General features: G+C 34.5%; 1 protein-coding gene across 1 annotated transcript in view; it reads left to right on the top strand.

The window, feature by feature from the left end:
- Window positions 1-21,717, top strand: part of KIAA0825 (KIAA0825 ortholog) — a 160,588-nt gene that overhangs the window by 125,435 nt on the left and 13,436 nt on the right. Inside the window, exons 21-23 of the mRNA XM_026072634.1 lie at window positions 2,925-3,081; window positions 7,257-7,412; window positions 11,322-11,416. Of these exons, the coding sequence (XP_025928419.1) occupies window positions 2,925-3,081; window positions 7,257-7,412; window positions 11,322-11,416 (408 nt within the window). The remainder of the gene's footprint in view (window positions 1-2,924; window positions 3,082-7,256; window positions 7,413-11,321; window positions 11,417-21,717) is intronic.

The raw sequence follows: 21,717 nt of genomic DNA on the forward strand, positions 1-21,717 counted from the left end.
AGTCACTGAAACAGTCATAGAATAAAAAACCATCATAATAATGTGTAGATTGATACTTAACAGAATAGTGTCATACTACTATTTGTAATGTTACTGAGAGGAGAGTAGGTATTTTTAAATAAAGAAATGCAGTGTAAGACAAATACTGGGATAAATTCTAAAAACTAAAGCTCTAGTATTTGTACCTCTGCTGAAGTTGAGGATTTGAATTTTAATATACTACTCTGTTCTACTTTTTAACATATACCAAAAATGTTCTAATACATTTTCCACATCAGATATGAAACTGCAGGAAATGATTGTCTTTCATCCATAACTGGAATATATAATGTAAGAATGTTTTCTCTGTGTGTGCAGTGCCAACCAAAGTGAGAACTTTTTTTTGATTGGGTCTCCTAATTTTAAGTCTAAAACTTAAGGATGCATTACTTATTCCCCAATTTACTATTTATATGATGCAGCTATGAAACTAAATCCCCTGACTTCAGTGGGATTTCTGCAATGGAAGCCTAGCATAAATGTTACTTTTTCCATTTTATATCCAAATAGCATGAGTCAATTTCTGGAAAAAAATTTTTTTCAGTTAATTAATAGCTAAGATATACAATGTAGAGATAAAATATTGTTATAAAGGCAAATTATAAAACTCATATAGTAAAGCTGTGATATGTAGATATCAATTAAACTAGGTAATGGTTCACATAATCACTAAACTAAAAGCAGGTATTTCAAAAAGAGACTTGAGGTGTTTACCTAGTTTGTTCGAAATAGCAATAGTTATGTTTGAAAATCTTCACTAAATCAGTGTAAAATTACTTTCCGTATAGCCTTTCCAAAGTTAAAAGATTTTGCAGGTAAATATATTCACATTCATACATGCAGTATGTATGTAAGAAAACAAAACCCATAAAATGCAAAAATTTGTGTGAGAGATGTATGTATATAGATATATGTACACATGCAGTTGTGGAAAACATCTTTGAAGTGGACCAGACTTTTAAAAGCAAGTCTTGAGCGTTTTTGTGTTAAATTATTTTTATCAAGACTGCTAGCTACATTAAAAGTCCAACTAGTATGTAGGTTCCATTTGTGGCATACAAATTCTACTTTGTCTTTAGGGAAATTTTTTAACCCCCCTAAATCTGTAGCAAAAGGTTTAGAAAGTGGCAGTTGTGTACATTGCCTATTTTGTGTACTGCCAGAAAGAATTACCAGTCATTAAATAACCTTCACTTTATAGTAACAACAGAGCTGTAAACAGTCAAGTTAGATTCTGAAGAACACACAGCCCAAAAAGAAAAGAAATGTCTGTCTTTGCAAAGTAATTTGTCGAGTTGACGATTATTGTTTTTCATCGTGGTGACCCTGACTTGGCTGGCTGGGTGCATATACAGATTAAGATGAATGCAGTTATTCCTTGGCTGAGGTCTGCCTCTTTCAGGGCACATTCTTCCTAATGACATGATTGATAGGCAGTCCCAAATCCAGAGAGGAACTCATTAATCATAGCAGTGACTGAATCCAATCATCTGCTTCACCTACACAGTGACGGACAGGAAAGGATACAATTTGGGTGCTGACACTGATACACCACTTTGTCAGAGGTCCTCAACTTTTTCAATGTCAACCTCTAAGAAGTTTGAGAAATTCAGTTCATATCTCTATGTGGTATTGAAAGATCAACCTCAAATGTGCTTTAATTCTAAAGATCATTTATTTTGAAGCTTTTTGTAAAAATCCCATAATAACATAGTATCATTTACTTCCATTCAGCAAAGAACAAAATTATAGTTTATATTTTGAAACTATTTGCTCTGTAGGAAGTTCTGAAGCTGCATGTGGAAGCAATATCAGCTTTAATGTCCAGCAGCTGTGTAGCATCTAAGTGAGCCTTCAGGTCAGCAGCAACTTTCAGCAGAACTAATTTTGTAATCATGGCACGTTTTCAACAGTAAACTGCAACTTACAGCTGACTGCACCAAAGTACTTCTTTTTAGACCTCTAAACAATGAAAATCTTGTTTTTCATTCAGAATGTTTATTTTGCAGATTTTAAATTAAGCTAATAATGATTATAGAAGGCATAATATAATTTGTTGGTCTTTCAAGTTCCTATGTATCTCTGTCTAGATGCCAACCTATATCTATGCTGCAACTGTAATATTTGAGAAGAAGAATTAGTTTCAGTACTTTTTTCTTAATACTTTATCAATCTATAATACTAAGCTAGTACAGAGTTCGTAACTTAAATTTTATGCAGGGACAGTAGTATAAGAGTGGTCAGAGTTTTGAGTGTACATTTTTCAAGGCATTTGCACCTATCACCTTCAGATCTTTTGTAGCAGTTAGACACAAATACTTTTTGGAAAGAAAACAAGGAAAAGTACAGAGTTAGAAGGCAAAAAGTGCAACAAGTGGCTAATGTGTACCTTTGAAATGCTACCACCATACCAGTGGAAAAAAAAATTTCAGTTCAAAATTTATAACCTATACTTAGGGTAATGGCTACCTTTCTGACATGTTAATTAGTCTTTAATATGTTCAGTGACAGGCAAAGAAAAGTGTACAAAAGATCAAATGCTAATGCTATTCCAAGTAGTAAAGATACTTCTCTAATGCAAAAGAAAATAAATATTTGCTCATTGTATGTCTTTAGAGTAAGGCATGTTTTGTTTTCATCTTTCAGAGTTTAAAAAAAAGATATAATATGAAAATTTTATTTATATAAGAACTTTAACATGCATTTAATTATTTAAGATACTATTCTATTAAATATTTAAATAAAGGCTTCAGAGAGGTATATACAGCAAGATTTGTTTTGTGCAAGCCAAATATTTACAAATATTATTACATGAAGTTTTAGCTGACTTTATATTTTGATTTTTAGAAATATAACTTAATATTTATATCTTTTTTATATTCTAGTGCCTCAGTTGCAGTAGAAGGGGCAATGTTAGAGGAAGGAGGTATTGCACTTGAATTCACTGAGCAGAAAATAAACATGATGGTCCTGGATATCTGCCACAAACCAGGTGGCAGCGAGTACCTGAGGCAAATTTATCACATCATCCGGCTCAATGAGGTAGGGAAACGGCCTTTTTACCGAGCAATTAGGTGTGTACTGGCCTGAGGCAGCGTCTGCTGGCAGCTAAGGGTTAGTCAAGGAGGTGATAATGCTTCTTAAAGTCAATATGAAATCCAATATTATATTGTAATAGAATCTATTCAGTTTAGGCTTTTCTGCATTTGTACAGGAAACAATGAGATTTTATTTATGTACTTAAACAGTAGTATGGCTCATAAACTTACTTCAGATTTATATCATAGACCACAGATACATTTTAGGAGTTTGAAAACAGTGGAGAAAAAGTCAGCAGGCTATTGAGAATCTGACTGTTACCAGAAGTAAGATTAAATGTGGTAAATCAATTCCCTTGATTAAAAAACAAACAAACAAACCCTACGGCTGTGCTGAGGAAGTAAATGCATCCCCAAGAAAACCTTATTTAATCTAGATAACTCTGTTCAGCTAAAGTGCTTTCAAAATTATAGTAAACAAATTCAGATTTGTTTGCTGCACGTGGAATTTGGGCAAGGTAAAAGAATTATCTCATTATTTCTAAAACTGTACTAAATATGCCCTAAATTACCACAACTATTCTTATAGTATACACTGAAATAAACACAGGTTTGCTTAAATTGTATGATAATACAGATCTACACAGCTTAATTAAGAAAGTTCTGTTTATTAGCGTTGATTACTAAATTACTATTTCTTGAGTGCATAAGCAGGTGCTGTTAAGATTACTGCAAGTGTACAAAGTGCCTATAATAAAATGCAAATATAGGCATAGGCCAAGGGTTTTTTTTGTTTTTTTTTTTAAATTGATAGCAAAAGCCAGTTAGGCAGCTATGTCTATATGCAGGTGGTGGAGAGTGGCTCAGTACTGGCACTGTGCTTCTGAAAATCAAATCAACTGTGTAGTACCCTAAGTATAGGCTTAAGAGCAGCTTTTATCCATCTGTATTTGGAAGTTTTCGAAGCAATGTAAGCACGTATGCAGAGATGGCAACCTAATATTAATAGAACATGGAATCTTTTCAAGTTCTATCTCAAATAATTAAATGGTACAGGAATTGAAATGAAAATTATTATTGTAATACAGTTCAAACTAAAACCTTTTCACCTGGAGCATGTTCAGGATTACTCTTTGTAGAAAGGAATGAGGAAAAGATGATGAGAGAGACCTTCTAAAATAGCATAGAATCCCAGTTAGGGCACTCACCTACAGGACAGGATATCCAGGCTCAAATCTTTGTTCTGCTTGGTTTAGACCAGGGATTTGAATCTGCATCTCCCACAGCCAAAGTACGTGCTCTAACCACTAGACCATTAGTTTTCCAGAGTGTAACTTTGTCATTTTCCCCTGTTGGAGCTGTTCTACTTTGTAGAAATTACTGTGAAAATCCATTCTGTAGCTTCTAGGGTCAAAAATAGAATCATATTTTAGCTGAAGGGGTAGAATGCCCATATCAGGTTTTAGAGACCCCAATTCAAGATATGATTCCTGTGAGTATTCAGTTATTTATACAAAGTGGAGCAGCTCCAACAGGAGGTAAGAAGCTGAGAGAGAATTAGGTGGAAGAGGGACTTTAACCTGTCTTTCTGCATCCCAGGTGTCTCTCCTTGAATTTCTGCAGCTAGTTAGAGCTTCATTAAAAATAGAACATTTCTCAGTGGAAAAAACTGTCTTGTCAAAAAAAAAAAAAAAAAATCCTGACCAGCCAGACTCCTCAGAAGGACTCAAGCACATTACTTCAACTTGGCTTTGAAACCCTTACAAAAAGTTATAATGCTTAACATGCTATCATCATAATGCACTTTTCAATATTATTTTTCGTAACTTACAATTATGTCTGAAGTGTCTGAGTACCAAGAGATAGACTTGATCTGCCTGTATGAAGGGCCATGCTTTTGTTTTTTGATGCCTTAAACTATGAAGGGGTAGTGTACTTAAAAAATTATGCTGCACTGTTTAATAATTTCATGTGAATAGAGGCCCAAATGGTGAGTCAGAAAATTGTGGTTCTTAACTTTCCTTAGAAAAGAGAGAAAAAAAGGAATAGAGCTTTTTGGAAGCTGTATTTTAAAACAGAACTATGATGTTTTTAAGATCTGTAACAGCTACTGTAGAACTCATAGCAGTCTACTGTACTTCATGTATTTATCAAAAAGAATAATCATTTTTAAAAGCATCTTTGACTAACAGCTACCAAAAAGAAACCAATTCTCCTGAGCTGTCAGGCTCAAGAATATTCCACCTACTTTATTGTTTCATGCCAAGTCACTGATAATGAGGATATAGCTCACATGTTTYCATTTAAACATGGTTTCATTTCTATTTGTTTTCAAATTTTTAAAACATGACCTTTTCTGGTCAAAATACAGTGTATTAAATATACAATAAATATACAATATACTCTGTACTAAAGCAGCTCTTAAAGTAATATATTTACCATTGATTAAATCTCTTTCTCAAAACATAAATCGAGAGTATTCCCAAGATAGAAAAATGCCTGTATTGGGAAGTGGCTGTAGCCCACTTAAAATTTTCAAAACCCTAGCAAGCATGAACAGCGAGTTCCAATATCTCTACTGGAAAAACTAACAGATTCTGCTACTGCTGGCTCTGTGACACGCAGAGGGTCGTTTTAGAACTGTCTACGGGGACTGAAAAAATATGTGCAAGCAAGACAGTATATTTCTAAAAAATGATGAATGTATAGAAATAACTCTTAAATAACCCCCTTCACCATAACTTCAACATCTTTATTATGGCATGAAGCAATGAATTAATGGGAAAAAAACGAACAGTTTTGGAGGCTGAATAAATATAGGTAAGAGACTTAGGGTATGGTTTCACAGCCGGATTACACAGTTGACTGCTGGCTTAAGTGAAAAAACTTCTGAGTTCTAATTCTCTTTTTGCATTCAGATAATTTTGTGGTTGTTTTAAGCAGTCCTGACAATTGGCTGCAACCATCAGAGATGCTATTTCTCTTGCCCTTGTGCATTCCTGCTCCCTTTGTGCTGGTACTAGAAATCGTGTGGCTTGCTGGTCTGGCCAAAACCTGTCTTTTTTTCTGGCTGATTTCACAACATATGCTCATGTCAACACAAGGGAGAAGTAGTTGCAATCCGTGTAGGTTGGGAGGGAATTTGTTCCTTATAGGCCAGACCACAGTTGGATCAGCTTAAGCTGATCATTAAATTACTTTTTTAGAAAGACCTACTTAGGAGCAGTGAGCAGCTTGGCAAGTAGTATGAACGCTCCCTCACCCGAGTCTGAAAAATTTTTATAGTCTCAGTGTTACTGCAARGTGAGAGGACCATTCACACCCCACCCATCTTAATGAAGACTCACCTTAAGTACTTGCTCAATGTTATGGCAATCCTATCGTTATGGGTTTCATTTTAATAATAATAAACTGTTTAATCACAGTAGTCCTTCCAGCAAATAGATCCTTAAGTGTTTCATTATCTAGCTCTTAGTAAAATGCTTCTATTTAATCAAAACACTTTATTGGCATGCAGTGATGATTTATTTACATAGTAGTTTAAGAAGTGAAAACAGAAAAGATTGTGGCCAAAATAATCATGCGTCTGTTACACTGCAGTTTCTAAAATTGCCATGTAAATCATAAATGGCTTCAAGTTTTTGAATGTTAAAATAATTAAAAATAGCTTTGAAGAGTGGGATATTTTTTATTTCCTGTATTTAAAAACTGGCTTGAACGTTTTCGTTGAACAATTAATTTGTAGTCATGTAGTAACTATTTCATGCTGCCTAAAGATAACTTTAAATATTTTTGTATACTTTATCATATAAAAGAAATCATATAATAACCATCATACATTAGAACAACTCATAGAAAACATGTTTATTTTTCGCTTCAGCTAGCTACACCTAACAAATATACTGAATGAGAACAAAATTTGATGATAATTTCAAAACAATATGTTATAATATTTGGAATTCCTTCAGTTGCATGTTGATGGAGATTATTTACTGTTTGTTGTAGACCTGTGTTACTCTTAGAAAGGTTTCTATTTTAAGAGAGTTTATTTACTCTCTCCGTTAATTAGAAGGAATTTCTATCAAGCGCACAGTAAATTTATGATTTGGGCAAATTATTGTCAAGAAGGCTAAGTGACATATATTGTTTTGGGGGGGGGGGGTTCTCTCCCTTAAAAAGGAATATTTGAAAGAGCAGCTGTCTTGTGAGAATTCCTCTGAAGAGAGTGTTACCTCCAATCAATGCTTGCCTTTGACACTGAAGGGCAGAGAAGAGCAGCCTGTCTTCAGCCCTTTCCAGGTGCACAGCCAATCTTGTGCAAAAGTGTTCAATCAGGTTTGTGAAAATATGGAACCTTGGTTATACTGTACTGTAATATACTTCTCATAAGCATGATAGTGATGGAGACCGAAATCGTGAAAATGGAATTAATTACACGAGTTCACATTTGATGAAGTGCAAAGGAACATTATTACTCGGGAAGCTAATGAGGGCACCCTTTATAGTGGTATGATGTTCAAAGAGCCCTATTGTCCTTTTCTTTTATCAGAATTATTGTATGTAAGAACAATTTACATTTACTTACACTTTCTATGATAGTTCAGTATAGTAAAGGAAAGCCCATTATTAACAATGACATTTATTACATCTGTGTAATGGTAAATAGGGCTTAGTCCTTTTGAAAATTATGGCAAAACTCCAAGTGCACATTCAGAATCTTACCTGATAAGTCCTTCATAGAAATACTGAACACTAATGTAAAGGACGCTTTGGAAACGCATCGAATTCACAGAATAATGAGAGTAAGCAAGGCAAAGAGCAAACAATGAGAAAAGCATTCATTTTTATGTTTTTCATTAAGCCATGCTAGTTATAGGTAAAGGAATATAATTTACTTTTAGAAATTAGTTTCCTAATAATGTAAAAGTTAAAGAAAATAGATCGAGGTGCCTAAATCTCCACTAGAGCGCCACATGACTAAGTCACTTCACAAAACGGAATGTAGTTGCTGAAAGCACTTGGACACTTGAAAAAAAATTTACATTATACTTTCTCAAGTCTTCTTAATGTTTCAGCTACAGCTTTGGCTCTACACCCAGGATTCCAAATATTTAAAAATGAATTGTATTTTAATTACATGAAGTTCACTTTACAGACTTCTGGTAGAAAGAGACTTTTTCAGTACAATTTTGTTTTTAAATGGAATGACCTCTTTTCTCACTTGTGGTATTATTGGGCAATTTCATCAAGTATATTGCTGTAAAACATATCTAGTATTTTTTTTTCCTATTTGCTTAATGAATGCTGAATCATTGTCATGTTGCAATCAAAGTGTTAATATCCTGAAAGGGAAGATTAATACTAGTTTCACAAGGCTTTTTATTCCAGATGAACATGTTTTAAAAGTGTACTTTTTCTTCCATTAGTCCCTTTGCATGTATACTAAATTGATGGAATTTAAGAGGGTACAGAATCACTTATTCCAATATGAAATGCAGAAAAAGCTTACTGTGCCTCAATTCTCAATTCATTAATAGTGTGGTAGAATAAGACCTTCAAGTAGTGACAACTCAGGGCAGAATTTTTCTGCTACATGACAGGTTTGCAGTACTCTGTTAATCAACAGAAATACAAGGGATAATTTGTATGAGATTGCTTTGGATTTTGTAAATTTTTGGCATAAAATCTGTTATCAGAATACAGGAGGGTATCTCAGAATTAAAAAACAAAAACACTAAAAAAAAAAATCAGTAAATCACAGTGCTTAAAGTACCATGTGGCAACCCTATTGTTGACAATGACAGACTTGTTTCCTGCACTTGATTAAAGAATTTAGTTCTCTTTACCATAAATTTGCACATTTATTTAGCAGTGTGGAGCCTTCCATTTATAAAATAGTGGTCAATATAGTTCAGTGTCTGGTCTCTTGTGAAGACTATTGCCAGTGCTTATGGAGAATGCAAAAGCATTGGCAAGGATCAAATTTTCTTCCCATGGGATATATTTCTTCTTAAATTCATTTCTTAGCAGTTGGCCGCTACCATGAAGCTTGATAGTTTGTAATTCATGATTAACTTACTGATTTGTATTAAATCTAATGTAACTAGATTTGTTTTTAATACATGAACTAACATTTAATCTTTTTGTGAGTATGTATTTTGTCAATGTGTTAATTATATATTGTATTTAAAAAAAATTTTTCTCTGAAGACCCGGTTGGAGTAGGCAGGGCAATACTGCTTATGATTCCAGAGAGCTGGTGCAGCTCTAACCAAAGAATCTCTGTACTGTATTGTGTTATATAGTGTAGACATGCTCTTAGCTTCCTCATGACAGGATTCTTTAAAGAAATTATTTTAAAAGCTTTCTGAAAGAAAATTTCTTATATTGTTTGCTGGAAGATGTAAAAATTGTAGTATACTAGAGTGGATGAGTTTCCTTTTCTGAAGCTTTGCTAATTTGTCACCAGCATGTCATATTTAGCAAGTTACTTAATTATAATTTCTACCAACTTTATGGTTCCTGAAATAAAGGCCACTGATCCATTATTTTTCAGATCTGCTCTAGCACTTTTATTAAAGATATGTACATTTCTTACCTTCCAGCCCTCTAGTTCAATAGCTGATTTTAGGAAGTGTGTCATTTCTGTTACCAATCAGCCACCTCATTCTTACATTCCTGCAAAATCTTGAATAATCACCATCTGGTCCTAGTAACTTGTTGCTCTTGATTTTTATCAATTTGTCCTGACACCTCAATCTCTGCCAGTGCTGCTGCTTTATTGTCTAATAAGAGTAAGCCTAAGCTATACAACTCCTCCCCAGTCCAATGAAGAAAAATACTACAAAGAAATAATTTTCCTTTTCTGAAATGACTTTTTTTTTTTTTTTTTAACAGATCCTTTATTTTTGGCTAGCACTGATTGGTCTGGTGGACTAAGTTGTTATCTGGTGTATTTATAAATTTTCCTATTTGCTTTTATGACATTTACTACTGTCTGTTCAGCTCCTCCGTTTTATCCTGCTTGATTTTTACAAGTATTTCCTCAATATTTATTTATTCATTTATTTTTAATTCATTATAGAGGATTGAACACTTGCCTGTTTTCTCCCTCCTATTCATCTACTGCTCATTTACTTGTTCTCATTCCCACGATTCTCTTAGTTGACTCTTCCCATCATTTCTTGTTTATCAGATGTTTGCTTCTTCATTCATTTTCCACTTTCACTTTATGTTATTCTTTCTTTAGCTAGTCTTTTCTCAATTTCTTACTCTGTATTTCACCTGTCTTTTTTATCTTACCTTGCAGTGCATGCCAGAGATGAGGGTTAGTGAGAAAATCAAATGAAAAGAAGGATGGGAATAAAATAAAGATGGAAGGAAGGGGAGGGATTACCTGGAGGAATTGCATTGATTCTTTTCTTCCAGAAGCACCAGGTGCTAAGAAGAAAAAGATACAATGCAAGATATTTCCATTGTTTTGACTAGCATCCTCAATTTTTTAAGCACTCAATGCCCTCCTAGTGTTACAATAATAATTTTTGAATGATTATCTCCCACGAATGTTGAGTTGTAGTCATTACTTGACCAGTATGGGAAATGAAAAAATTAATTTTATACAACAGGCAGTACTGTTTTGTAAACATAAGAATATCATGTGTAGTCTTTTGTCTGTCCACTGTAATTGTAGATCTTTTTATTTATTAAGTAAGCAGTATGGGGTTATGTTAGTTCATATTGTCTAGACTTATTAATATTTATAATAACCATCTGGTAACTAGAGTGCCTTACAAAAAATAGAGAAGTAAACCATCATTCTCTAATTAAGATATAGGTTACATCTTGAGTTCCAACTTTACTAAGTTTTTCATGACAAACTTTTTGCTAACAGTAGAAAATGTTAATTGCTGTTAAAATTGTCAATTATTTTGCTTTTCAAAAAAGAGTCAAGCTTTCAGACAAAGTGGTTGGGCARAATGCCATTAACAGTTGGAAGAATAACGGTTCAAAAATTGATTTATCTTTTTATAAATAATGGTTACATCCCCAAATGGATTTATGAATTAATTGCTGTCTTACTGGAATAAAAACTGTCTTCTGTGGACATGATTGATATCATCTGTCTAAGTCCTTGTTCTAGACCCCCCCTCCTTCTTGGTTAGTATATCACAGCTGGAGCTTTAATTTACTGATCATATTAACACTGATTAATAACTAACAATAGCTTCTTCCCATGTATCAACAGTCAGCCATTACTGAATGGAACTGGGATTGGTCAAACTTGCTGCCAAGTTATTTGGGACTGAATCAGATGACCTTCAGGGTGCTGCTGGCACACAGGTAATGGGATTCTGGCAAACAACTGCACTTTTCAATTTTCTGTTTTACTTTATAATGGTCTATGCACAGAGATTTTTACCAGTGCAATTTATGAAATAAATTATTTTTAAATGACGCAGTTTTAAAATGGAAATACTTACTGTTTTTCTGCATTTTGTGCATGACAAGTTAGTTATAATTCTTATTTTGAGGACTTAATATGGTTTTCTGGCTGCGACCTGAGTCTTTGTTGGTATTGCCAATACATAGTGCTTTAAAAAGTAACAAGTAACTTTTAACTTTTCCAAATCTATACGGCTCAGGGAGATTTCAGCTGTATAGCACGGAACTTTGGGGAATGTTTGTTCAAGTCTCAGTGAGTCCTAAATCCAGTGAGGGCATGACAAGTACAGCTAGAAACAGAAAGTATTTCTTCAATAGTTTTAAGATTTTGGAGCATGTTTTAATATCCTAATGCTTATTTTTACTTGTAAAAATTGACTGCTTAATTGATAAGCAGATATATTTAATGTATGCAGATATAAGCAGATATATAAGCAGATACATTTAATGAATGAATGATACTCGTTAAATTCAGAAATAGGTTAAAAGATGTAGGTGTACAAATAAAATGTTCAAATCTTCTGCAGGTAGAGCTAATGTGCTACATTTGTGTAAGACTTCTTGGATTAAAAAATATATATATTCTCGACTCAGACCAAGTTTAAGTATGCACAGGATTTTCTTCTTTTTGCAGTCCTGTTCTGTAGAGTACACAACTGTTACTTCTGGTAATGAATACTTTCAGTTCTGGGCATTTCTGATTTCAATTCCTCATATAGGTGGTAGAGTTATTGTCACTCTGGCTTTTTAACTGTGCCTTTTAAGGTAATTATGAAATGCCCTTAACCACATGATATTTACATGTAATTAATGTCGTTTTTCATAGCCGAGGTTTTTCTGCTAATGTATCAGGTTTGAATTTAAGGGTATCTTTTATTCTGTAGGCTATAGAGAAGGTAAAGGGAATATCCTATTCTCATACCACTCAGAAGATATCCTTGTAGCTAAAATCATAGAAGCCTTTGCTCTCTGAAAGCAAGGAATTTATTTCATAATGCTTGCAACTTGTGCTGTAACTGTTGTCTGAAATATTTGCAATTGTTGCTGACTGAACTTCTCTAAATCAGTGCTGAAATTTAATTCTAGTGTCTGCACAATCTGAATATCTCCCTTCTGCTGGAATCTTTTCAGAGTGCAAATCTATCTGAAAGGGAAATTTAAAGGGAATTAATTTTTTTTTCGGTTTAGATCTCTTTTTAAAATTAGGGCATGACTACTACACATTTTTCACATGGTTCACTTTTTCACATTAGGAGCAACATTTGTTCAGTTTTTGTAGGTGGAAAAAATGGGTATTTTTTTCTAAAATATTTGCTACTTACATCCTTGTGAAAACAGGAAAATTTACATGTTGTGAACTGAAATGTGCTTTCCCTCTTGCCATTCGATTCTCCTCTAGTTGTCCTTTGTTACCAACTGCCAGAGACAGAACATGGGACTACATGGACTTTTTTGGTCCGAACCAGTAGTGCCATTTTTATGTTAAATGGCAGAGACAATTCAGTACTAATTTTTTTCTTTAATAGTTCCCCTGCTGATTCCTAACACTTGTCCTTCATTAAAAATGAAGTAGTTTGCCCTTTTAAAAAGACTCTAATAAGAACTTAGACTCAGGGTGGTTCTTATACTTCCCTTCATGTTGATGTCATCAATATGAGCCAAAGGGAGTAGAAGAGACTGCTGTGATTTGCAGAGGGAGCATTTTCTGTGGGCATTTCATCTTCTCTGCTGACTTGAGACACATTTTGTACTTATTTTTGATCTCTTTATAGTGTAGAAAAACCATATATATACTTTCTCTGTTCCTCTCAGTATTCATGCTTTTGTCATATCATCCATTGTCTGCATCTTTTCTTTCTTTTTTTATTTTTACTAAGTGCCCTGATTGTTGTCATCTTTCCTAATTTGAAAATGTCTCCATTCATTTCCCTTCTACATGACATGGAAATTCTCATCTAGAAGTGACATTATGCAAGACGTTAATGATTAGCTCATAGATTTATTATTCAAACCTTTAAGTACTACGTTCTCTGGTTTACAGACCAACAGATCATTTAAGCCTGTTATAAGCATTAAGCAGAACTGCTAATCCAGATATCTGCCATATTTTCCAGCATCTTCACCACAGCCTGTCTTCATATCACGTTATTTTTAGCACAGCTAAAGTATGTCTGATCGTGTTTTTCAGCTGGCTAGGCCAGTTCTTGCTGGTCTTGTGCTTAGTCAAGCAAGCTGGACTCAAGTAAGCCCTGTCTTTAGATGATTCTTCATACTCCTAAAAATGCATTAATCGCAGCCTTGCTTGTGCTCAGGAGTTAGGGTTCAGGCTGAATGGTTGTGTGTCATTATTTTGACCTATTTTTGATAGACCCATTCTGTTTCTACTATCTCCTCCCTGAGATGAGCCAAACAAAACTAAGGGCAGTGTTTGAAAAGAGTTAGAACTATTGGTTTATAAAGCAGAGTGCCATACTGTTTTCATTATTCATTTCTTTAACACATTCTAATAGCTTTCCTTTATCAGTTACTTCTGTGCAGGCAAAAATATTTTTGTCTGTTCACAGTGATACTGAGGACTATTTCCTTTTTTATGCTTAAAGAGAAATACTGTCTGTTGTATATGAAGTAAAATAAATATGTTCTGCTCTCTCTTTTGTGGAAAAATATTAAAAATGCTTAGGGGACTCATTTACAAGGGAAATGCTCCCCTAACCTAGTTAATGACTGAGTTAGATGGGAGGGGGTTATGGGAGCGTTGTCCCAGAGCCTGCCAAGTGGTAGGTGAATTAATTAGATGGTGGTTAGGGGGAAGTAAAAGGCTTCTAGGATGGGTTAAAAAGGGAATGAGTTGTGTACTACTCACTGCTGACTCCATGTGTGTGTGAATCTGTTCTACCCATTCCTATGATTCTCAAAGTAAAAATGTTTAGATTTCCTTCAAATGAAAGATATGGGTAGTTAGTGATATTATCTTATTTCAAGGTTATCAAATGTAAAAGGTTATAGAGAATAGCCTATTAAAGTTGGGTAGTAACCAATAACAAAAAATTAATATTCATGCCTATTTACAGTTTAGACCTTTAGAAACTATAACAAAGTTTTGCTCGTAGGAGAAAAGGGAATACGTAGATGCTTTCTTTACCTTTCTAGTTTTATTTCTGGTGTGTTTTCTCATAGTTCTGGCTGAATAGATGAAATACAAGTTACATGCTTTTCAGTTTTACTTGAAATAATATCTTTTAATAAGTCGACCTGTTAATAGTTAGCTGATTTATAGTATTTGATTTACACTGGTTTGCAGAAATGTCCTGCACAGTTACACAGATACATACTGCTTTTGCAGTTGTCTTGGCACTCATGCATACATCCTTAGATATTTTCATTACCAAAAGGGAGTTCCTTACCTTTAATACATATATAATAAGGCAAGAGCAGCACCAGCTTTTAGTTATTGTTTAATTGACAGATATCTCAACTTCTAATGAATGTCTTGTTCATAAAGAAAAAAAATGTTTTTATTGACTGGCTAAATAAGTAGCTATGTTGAAGTTGTTTCCACAAACTACTGTATCAACTATTTATATATATCTATATGTATATAAGTGTGTGTGTATATATATATATATTTTTTTCAAACTATCTGGCCAATGTCTTTGTACACATTTTAATATCAGTGCACTTGAAAATACCTGTTTTAGTGACTAATCCATAAAAGTAAATTTCACTTCTTGTTTATGTATTCCCCTTTATGATATATGAGTTAAATACTTTCTGGTCTTGTTTGTATTTATTTTCAGAGAAGTATCTCAGTCAGCTTGTACACGGTTATAAAGTATTAATACTTTGCTGGGTTATAGTTTTGAGATGTAACCTCCTTTCTGCAGTTCTATAGGACTTTCAGCAGCATTGTGTATATTACTGTAGAGAATAAGTACATTCCATTCACTGTAATTATGAGGAACAACCAAGACATTTGAAAAACAAGTAGCCATTCTCCCATACTGAATTAATTTGCTGAGGGGCTTCCCTCCTTTCTGGTTAGACAAGTTTCACAGAGCACTGGGTACCAATGCAGGGGAATGAGTAATGATTTTGTTGGAATGATGGATGTATGTGCATGTGAGCAGAAGCATTCAAGCAATTACAGGAACAGACAGAGAAGAACTTGTACCTGACTGCTCTTGGCCTTGACATGCTATAAGATATTAAGAACAGGAAGCCTAGCGATTTAAAAACTGAAAGGGGATATGTTGGTTTAACATAAATGCATCAGATGAGAAACATCACCATGTTAGAGAAACTATGCAAGTTAAAAACAGTATTTATTCAAGTGGGTAAGAACAGCCATGAAAAAGATGCAGACTGGGAATTGGACGATGATTTCCAACAGACAGAACAGTAAAGCTTAGGAACAGTTTTTCAGACAGTGTTTGTGTGGTGGTGGGATCATAAGTAGTTTTTAGATGAAACAGGACTGACCTGGTGTTTTACTTCCAGTCATGCATTCCTTTGATAAATACTTTCAGCAGCCCAGCAGCTTCTGAAAGTACAGTAGAAAACCTGGAATTGTTTATGTATGACTTCAGGGAAACTATCATCCACTAATAATTTTGCTTTATGCTAAAATCTGGTAAAATACTTAGTATGTTTTGTAATGATATTACTACCAAATCTACATAAATGCTGGCACTAATAGGACGTCAGAATTTGCCTTAACATAGTCTAGACTGCATTCTGTCTGACAAATTACTGGGCCTATCCCTGGCAGCAGGGTGGTGTGCTAAGATTAAGAAAGATCCCTTTATGCTGAGGAAGCTGATCTCTTTGGAAAACCTTTTTATGGATTTGGTGAGGCCTGTCTACTTGCCTTTTGTAGATGAATTTATTAATAAAGTTGTGGCATTTCTCTCATACTACACTTAGATGATCTGATTATATGTTTTAACATTGATTAAAGCTTAGTAAAACTAAAATTAAGTCAAGAATTCTTGTTTATAATTTTGAATGATTGCAGGGCAAAATCTGCATAGCTCTTGTATATTCTAGTGGATACACAGACACCATCTGTTGAGAATGGTAGCCATATGGTGAACTATTTATAGGAAATGTTTATATTCATTGTGTTGTTGATTATCTAGATATCCAGAAAATGCTCTTTTAAAATCCAGTTTTATCAACACATGGAAAAATGTATTATGAAATTTTGAAATTGAAAAGAATGTCAGCAAACTGCATGCACTTTCTTTTTTATGAAAGATTTTTATATGACTCTGTATGAGCCTGAATCTGTGAAATAAGTGAAGACATCAAGGATACAAAAAGATAGCATTCTCTGACAATATTCTTTGTAGAAGAAACAAATAGTGGAAGAGTTGCTGCTGGCATGCCACTAAGATATAAGCCATAACTGCATGGCAGAGGATGCCAGTGTTACATCTAGTGTACTTTTGGATGTGTTAGTCAATCCTTCTTCCAGACTGCAGATGCCCTAGACCTTCCATATCCAAATTGTTGGATACTGGAAATCCATGTTACTGTTATAGTTACAAGTCAACTGTTAATGTTGTGTTGATGGAGAACGTTGATGCCATTAACACTGCAGTAATGACCACCACCTGCTTGGTGAGATTGTAACTGGTGTCCTGATAATGCCTATGAGAACAGGCTTGCTGAAATGCATGGTGAGACTATGAGAGACATTTATATCCCATGGTTGCCATATCCAAAGAAGCAGCTGAAAGCACATCTCTTGGTTGACCACAGAGTCACTTTTAGATGTACTGGTGTATATATCCCCCCAGAAAAAATTAAAAAGAAAAAAAAATCCACTTTGGATAAGCAAGGAACTTTTTCCATAAAAATGAGTTGGTCATTAACAAAGTGTATGTCACATCCATTAACATAAGGACACTTGCTTATACTCTTCTGACATGGCTAATGAAGCTACACCCGGATCTCAGAGTACCTGTCAGAAGTAGGCTTAGTTCCCTGCCTGACAGTTTTAAAGCATTGGTGGCAGAATGTACGTTGGCAAGCAAAAGGAAACACACTGTTTGAATGCCACTCTAGCCATTATTATGTATACAGCTGTATCATGCATTCCACACATAAGTGAGGCTGAAGGTGAGACTTTCAATATGCAGTGTTCTTTAGACCTTGCTGGTTGTTAGCATTCTCTTTCTCTTGCAGACATGTTACTGAATCCACACGCTCCATTGTTACAAAAAAACCCAATATTCTCCAACAAGAGGTGCTAAAAAGCAGGGGACTGCTGTATCCCAGTTAACCTTAGTTAGTATTAATGCCTTTTTAGTAAAGAGAAGTCCCTTATGATGAGGCATTACATATATAGAGTATGGAAGTATGTACTGATAGCTGTTACTTATAAGAGAGCTGGTAAAATTATTTAAATAAGGTATGTTTCTAATTTGATGTTATTTCCATTTTTATACATGTTTTGCATTAAAAAGCATATTAAGCATCGTCTACTGGGTAAAGCATAGGACTGTGAGCTAAAACATATTTTTCTAACAGTTCACTGCATCTTGGTTTTCCCATTTAAAATTAGATAACAACATTTGTCCATATTTTTATGTCCTTTGATATGCTTTGATGAAAAAAATCTAAGTAAATGCAGAGTGTTAGTGTTATTAATAATGCATTATGCATTTATTGTTAGGATTCACATCTCATCTGTTTCTTTAAAAATGTACATCTTTTCTTCATAACTAGATATTTTTGTATACTGCAACCACAAATAAGTGGAAGTCTGTTTAACACAACAATATTTTATACTGTTATCTAATTAACCTGGTGACTGGCATCCCATAACCTTCTGGCTTTTCTTAAAAATAGATACATTCTTTCAATCTGCAAATAATTTGCCTTCCTTTCAACTCTGTCTCACATCCTGTTGCACAATAAGGATTCTTAAGTGGAGATAATCATGTTCGTCTTTTTCATATCTCTCCTTTTCTTCTTTCTGAGCCTTTCTGATCCAAGTTTACATATAGTGATCATAGGTGTGTAAAAAAGCTCTAAACGTGTGTTAATGCAAGCCCAAGTCCTGACTATTCTAGCTGTATGCACGGCCTAGCTACTCATCTCATCTATGGACTTTCTCACTATAATTGCAAAGGAAAATGCTACAAGACACAAGCCAACAAGCTAAAAGTCTGGTTTGCCTGCCAACCTGTTGTTTCTTCCTTCTGCTTCTTTTAGATTATGGATTTTCAGCAAAATGCTAGTAATACAGAATAAATCAATTTTCATACAAGGATCTCAATTTCTTTGCAAGCTGTAATGAGTTGAGACATGCAAATCCCCTGTAAGGCAGAGAAGGAAGTATTAATATCACAGTTTAACAGATGGAAAATCTGGTCCTGCAGTCACCTTTAAGCTTTCTTCTGCATTGCAAAATTACTCTATAGCAAAGCCATGAGTAGAACCTAGCTTTTTGTGACTAAATTTAAAGATACAAAAATTACCATATAGAAACTGATCCATGGGAACTGTTGATGTGCACAGTTGTAGCTGGCAACTAGTGGTTAGCTTTACATATATGTCAGTAAGAAATTGCTTCACTAACTTGAATTACCTTGCAGTTGTCTTAGAAAGTGGTAGTTTTCATCAGGCTCATCAGTTTTTCCTTGAAGGAGATGGGGAACAGCTGTATGCTTTCTCTTGACCCAGAGATATTTGCTGTTGCTACCACAAAGCAAGTAGTTAGGTTCTGGTGGTTGCTATTACAGAGATGACAGACCTTCCCAGCTGTAGCTATTCCCTCTCTGCTTTCCACTCTCTTTCCCATACCAACAGCTCTCCCGCAGCTTGTTTGCCTTCTCAAATGGCCTTCCTGGCTGAACTTCCCCTGTCCTGTACAGCGCACCTCGATTCAACAGTTAATTGCTTAAGGAAGGATGAAATGACCCAAAGTCCTAATTCACCCTCCCCCAGGCCCAGTTGTCAGAGTCAAGCTGTCCTTAAAAGATTTATGATCCTGACACAGTTTTGAGGATACTGCAGAGTTGGGCACTTGAGCACATATGCTCTTAATAGGTACTGTGATTTGAGTAGTCAGCTTAAAATCTGCATAGGTACTGTGATTTGATAGCTTCTGAGCTAACATGCTGACTGATGATCTGGCCCAGAAAAACTGTTTTTTCTGTAAACTTCTTTCTGGGATCTGACAAGAAAACTCTGTCTTTGTAAAGAGTTGGAAACCATTATGCATCTTGCATCATGTAGTAAAGAGGGAATTCAAAATTGTCATTCTAATAGTTGACACTGAAAAATGTCATTGAGGAAAGCTTTTTTATGTTAGTCTTAGGATTGATAGGTTATGACAAAACTGCATTCATGTTGCTTGAATACATCTTTTGTCTAGTTTTACATGCTTTTTGACTTGTCTAGAAAATGACATATTGAGGTTTTCATTAGCCTTAACCAGGTGTGATTTTCTTTATGGAAGATACCTTGGTAGGACTACAGTTGAAGGCGAATAAACCAGTGAAGCTTAGAAAGGCCACGGCCCTTCTTCAGATGGTAGCGATGAGTTGAAAGACTCATTAATCAACAACCAAGTCACAGGTGTGATGGCTTTCTTGCAAACTGCCAACAGACTGTGAAAGTCACATCCAACACATGAAACTGTTAAACTAGACACATCTACAAACAGTCCTAAACTTTTCTCTTCCAGTTTTAGTTGAAAAACACAACCCTACGCTGTTTTCATTATTGATTTAAAATAAAAATATTTGTGCTTCTGAGGAATGCTATTCAGTTTAGAAAACAAAAAAGGTATCTTTTTTCTCATTATAATACAATAACAAGTGTAAACTCAGTTACAGTTTTGATTGCAATGTTAAGTTTATTTTTAATATTATAAATTTTTATACACATTAAATGTGAGCAAAAACTTTAACAGCAAAAATATAGTGTTTTTCTGCACATAAATGAAAGGCAGTTTTCTTCATGATTTTCAATCCTTTCTTCCAGTAAAAAATTATCTGGAGCAGAGATTTAGTTATGCCATAGTGCTGCCATGTAGACAGGAAATCATAAAATGCCAAAAGTGAAAGGATTTAGGAGCTCTCATTATTTGATCAACCAGATGTATGGATTTTTCACCTGCATTGATGGGAAAAACCCATAATAAGAAGCCAAACAACGAAATCTCCATACAGTTTTTCCACATCATTCTTCTTTAAACTCTGTGGATCCCTTGGAATGAAGGAGAGTATAGTCAGAGGTCTTATAGCTTCCCTTTAATTTTTTTTTCTTTTTCCCCCAGATTATCCTTAAATTGAATTACTCCCTGTAGATAAAAGTTAATTTTACTCTGTCAAAGAGCAATGGATGTGAATTTGCTTGAATTTTTTGCATTTGCTAATTCATTGTTTCCCTAATTCTCATCCTTTTCCAAATAAGGATACTCAAGATAGCAGAAATCCCTCTTTAAAATCTGAAGCAGATGACATCAGTGTCCCACCTTCACCTGAAATTAGAAATTTCTTTATGGAAGTAGGCTGATCTTCTGTTTCCCTCTTTAGCACATCTATCTTAGTTTTGAACTTCATATCTAGAAATTAATTTTAATTTGCAGTCCATATTCTCCATTTTTTATGCCTGGATCACTGGTTGCAAAGCTATTTTGTTCTTATTCACTTTAAATCAGTGGAATTGCATAAAAGTGTAATACTTGCTGACTCAGCTTCACTGTAATGCACACAAAAGGCAGGGAAATAATGGTGCTGCATTTATTGATGAAGAAATAAGATATTATAATAGTGGTATATCAAAAGTGATATCTGCTTTGTCTGTACAAGGCTCTGTAAGCAGATATTTGAATATACCTGTCTTTAAGATATATATGTTTCTTCATCTGTAACAGATTTTATCTGATTACTCAACTCAGGGCCACCGTATCTTATGGGAGGGCTTCCTAAACTACATACAGCTGTCATGTCATGTCACCCATTTTAGAAAGAACCGTTGTAATTTCTTTTTAATGGCAGTATATTTAAAAACAGATTTTACTACTGGGATCAGAGAGAACTGTATTTTGTTCTAAGTTTAACCATAGATTTTTGCCTATATTTTTGCCCATTAACTTTCTGTTGTTGCTGTAACTCCGTAATTAAACACCCCTGCAAAAAACCACCCTCTAGAATAATACGGAAATGATCCCTTTAATTGTA

The sequence above is a fragment of the Apteryx rowi genome, unplaced genomic scaffold (genome assembly GCF_003343035.1).
Source record: "Apteryx rowi isolate R43461 unplaced genomic scaffold, aptRow1 scaffold_345, whole genome shotgun sequence".
Classification (NCBI taxonomy): Eukaryota; Metazoa; Chordata; class Aves; order Apterygiformes; family Apterygidae; genus Apteryx; species Apteryx rowi.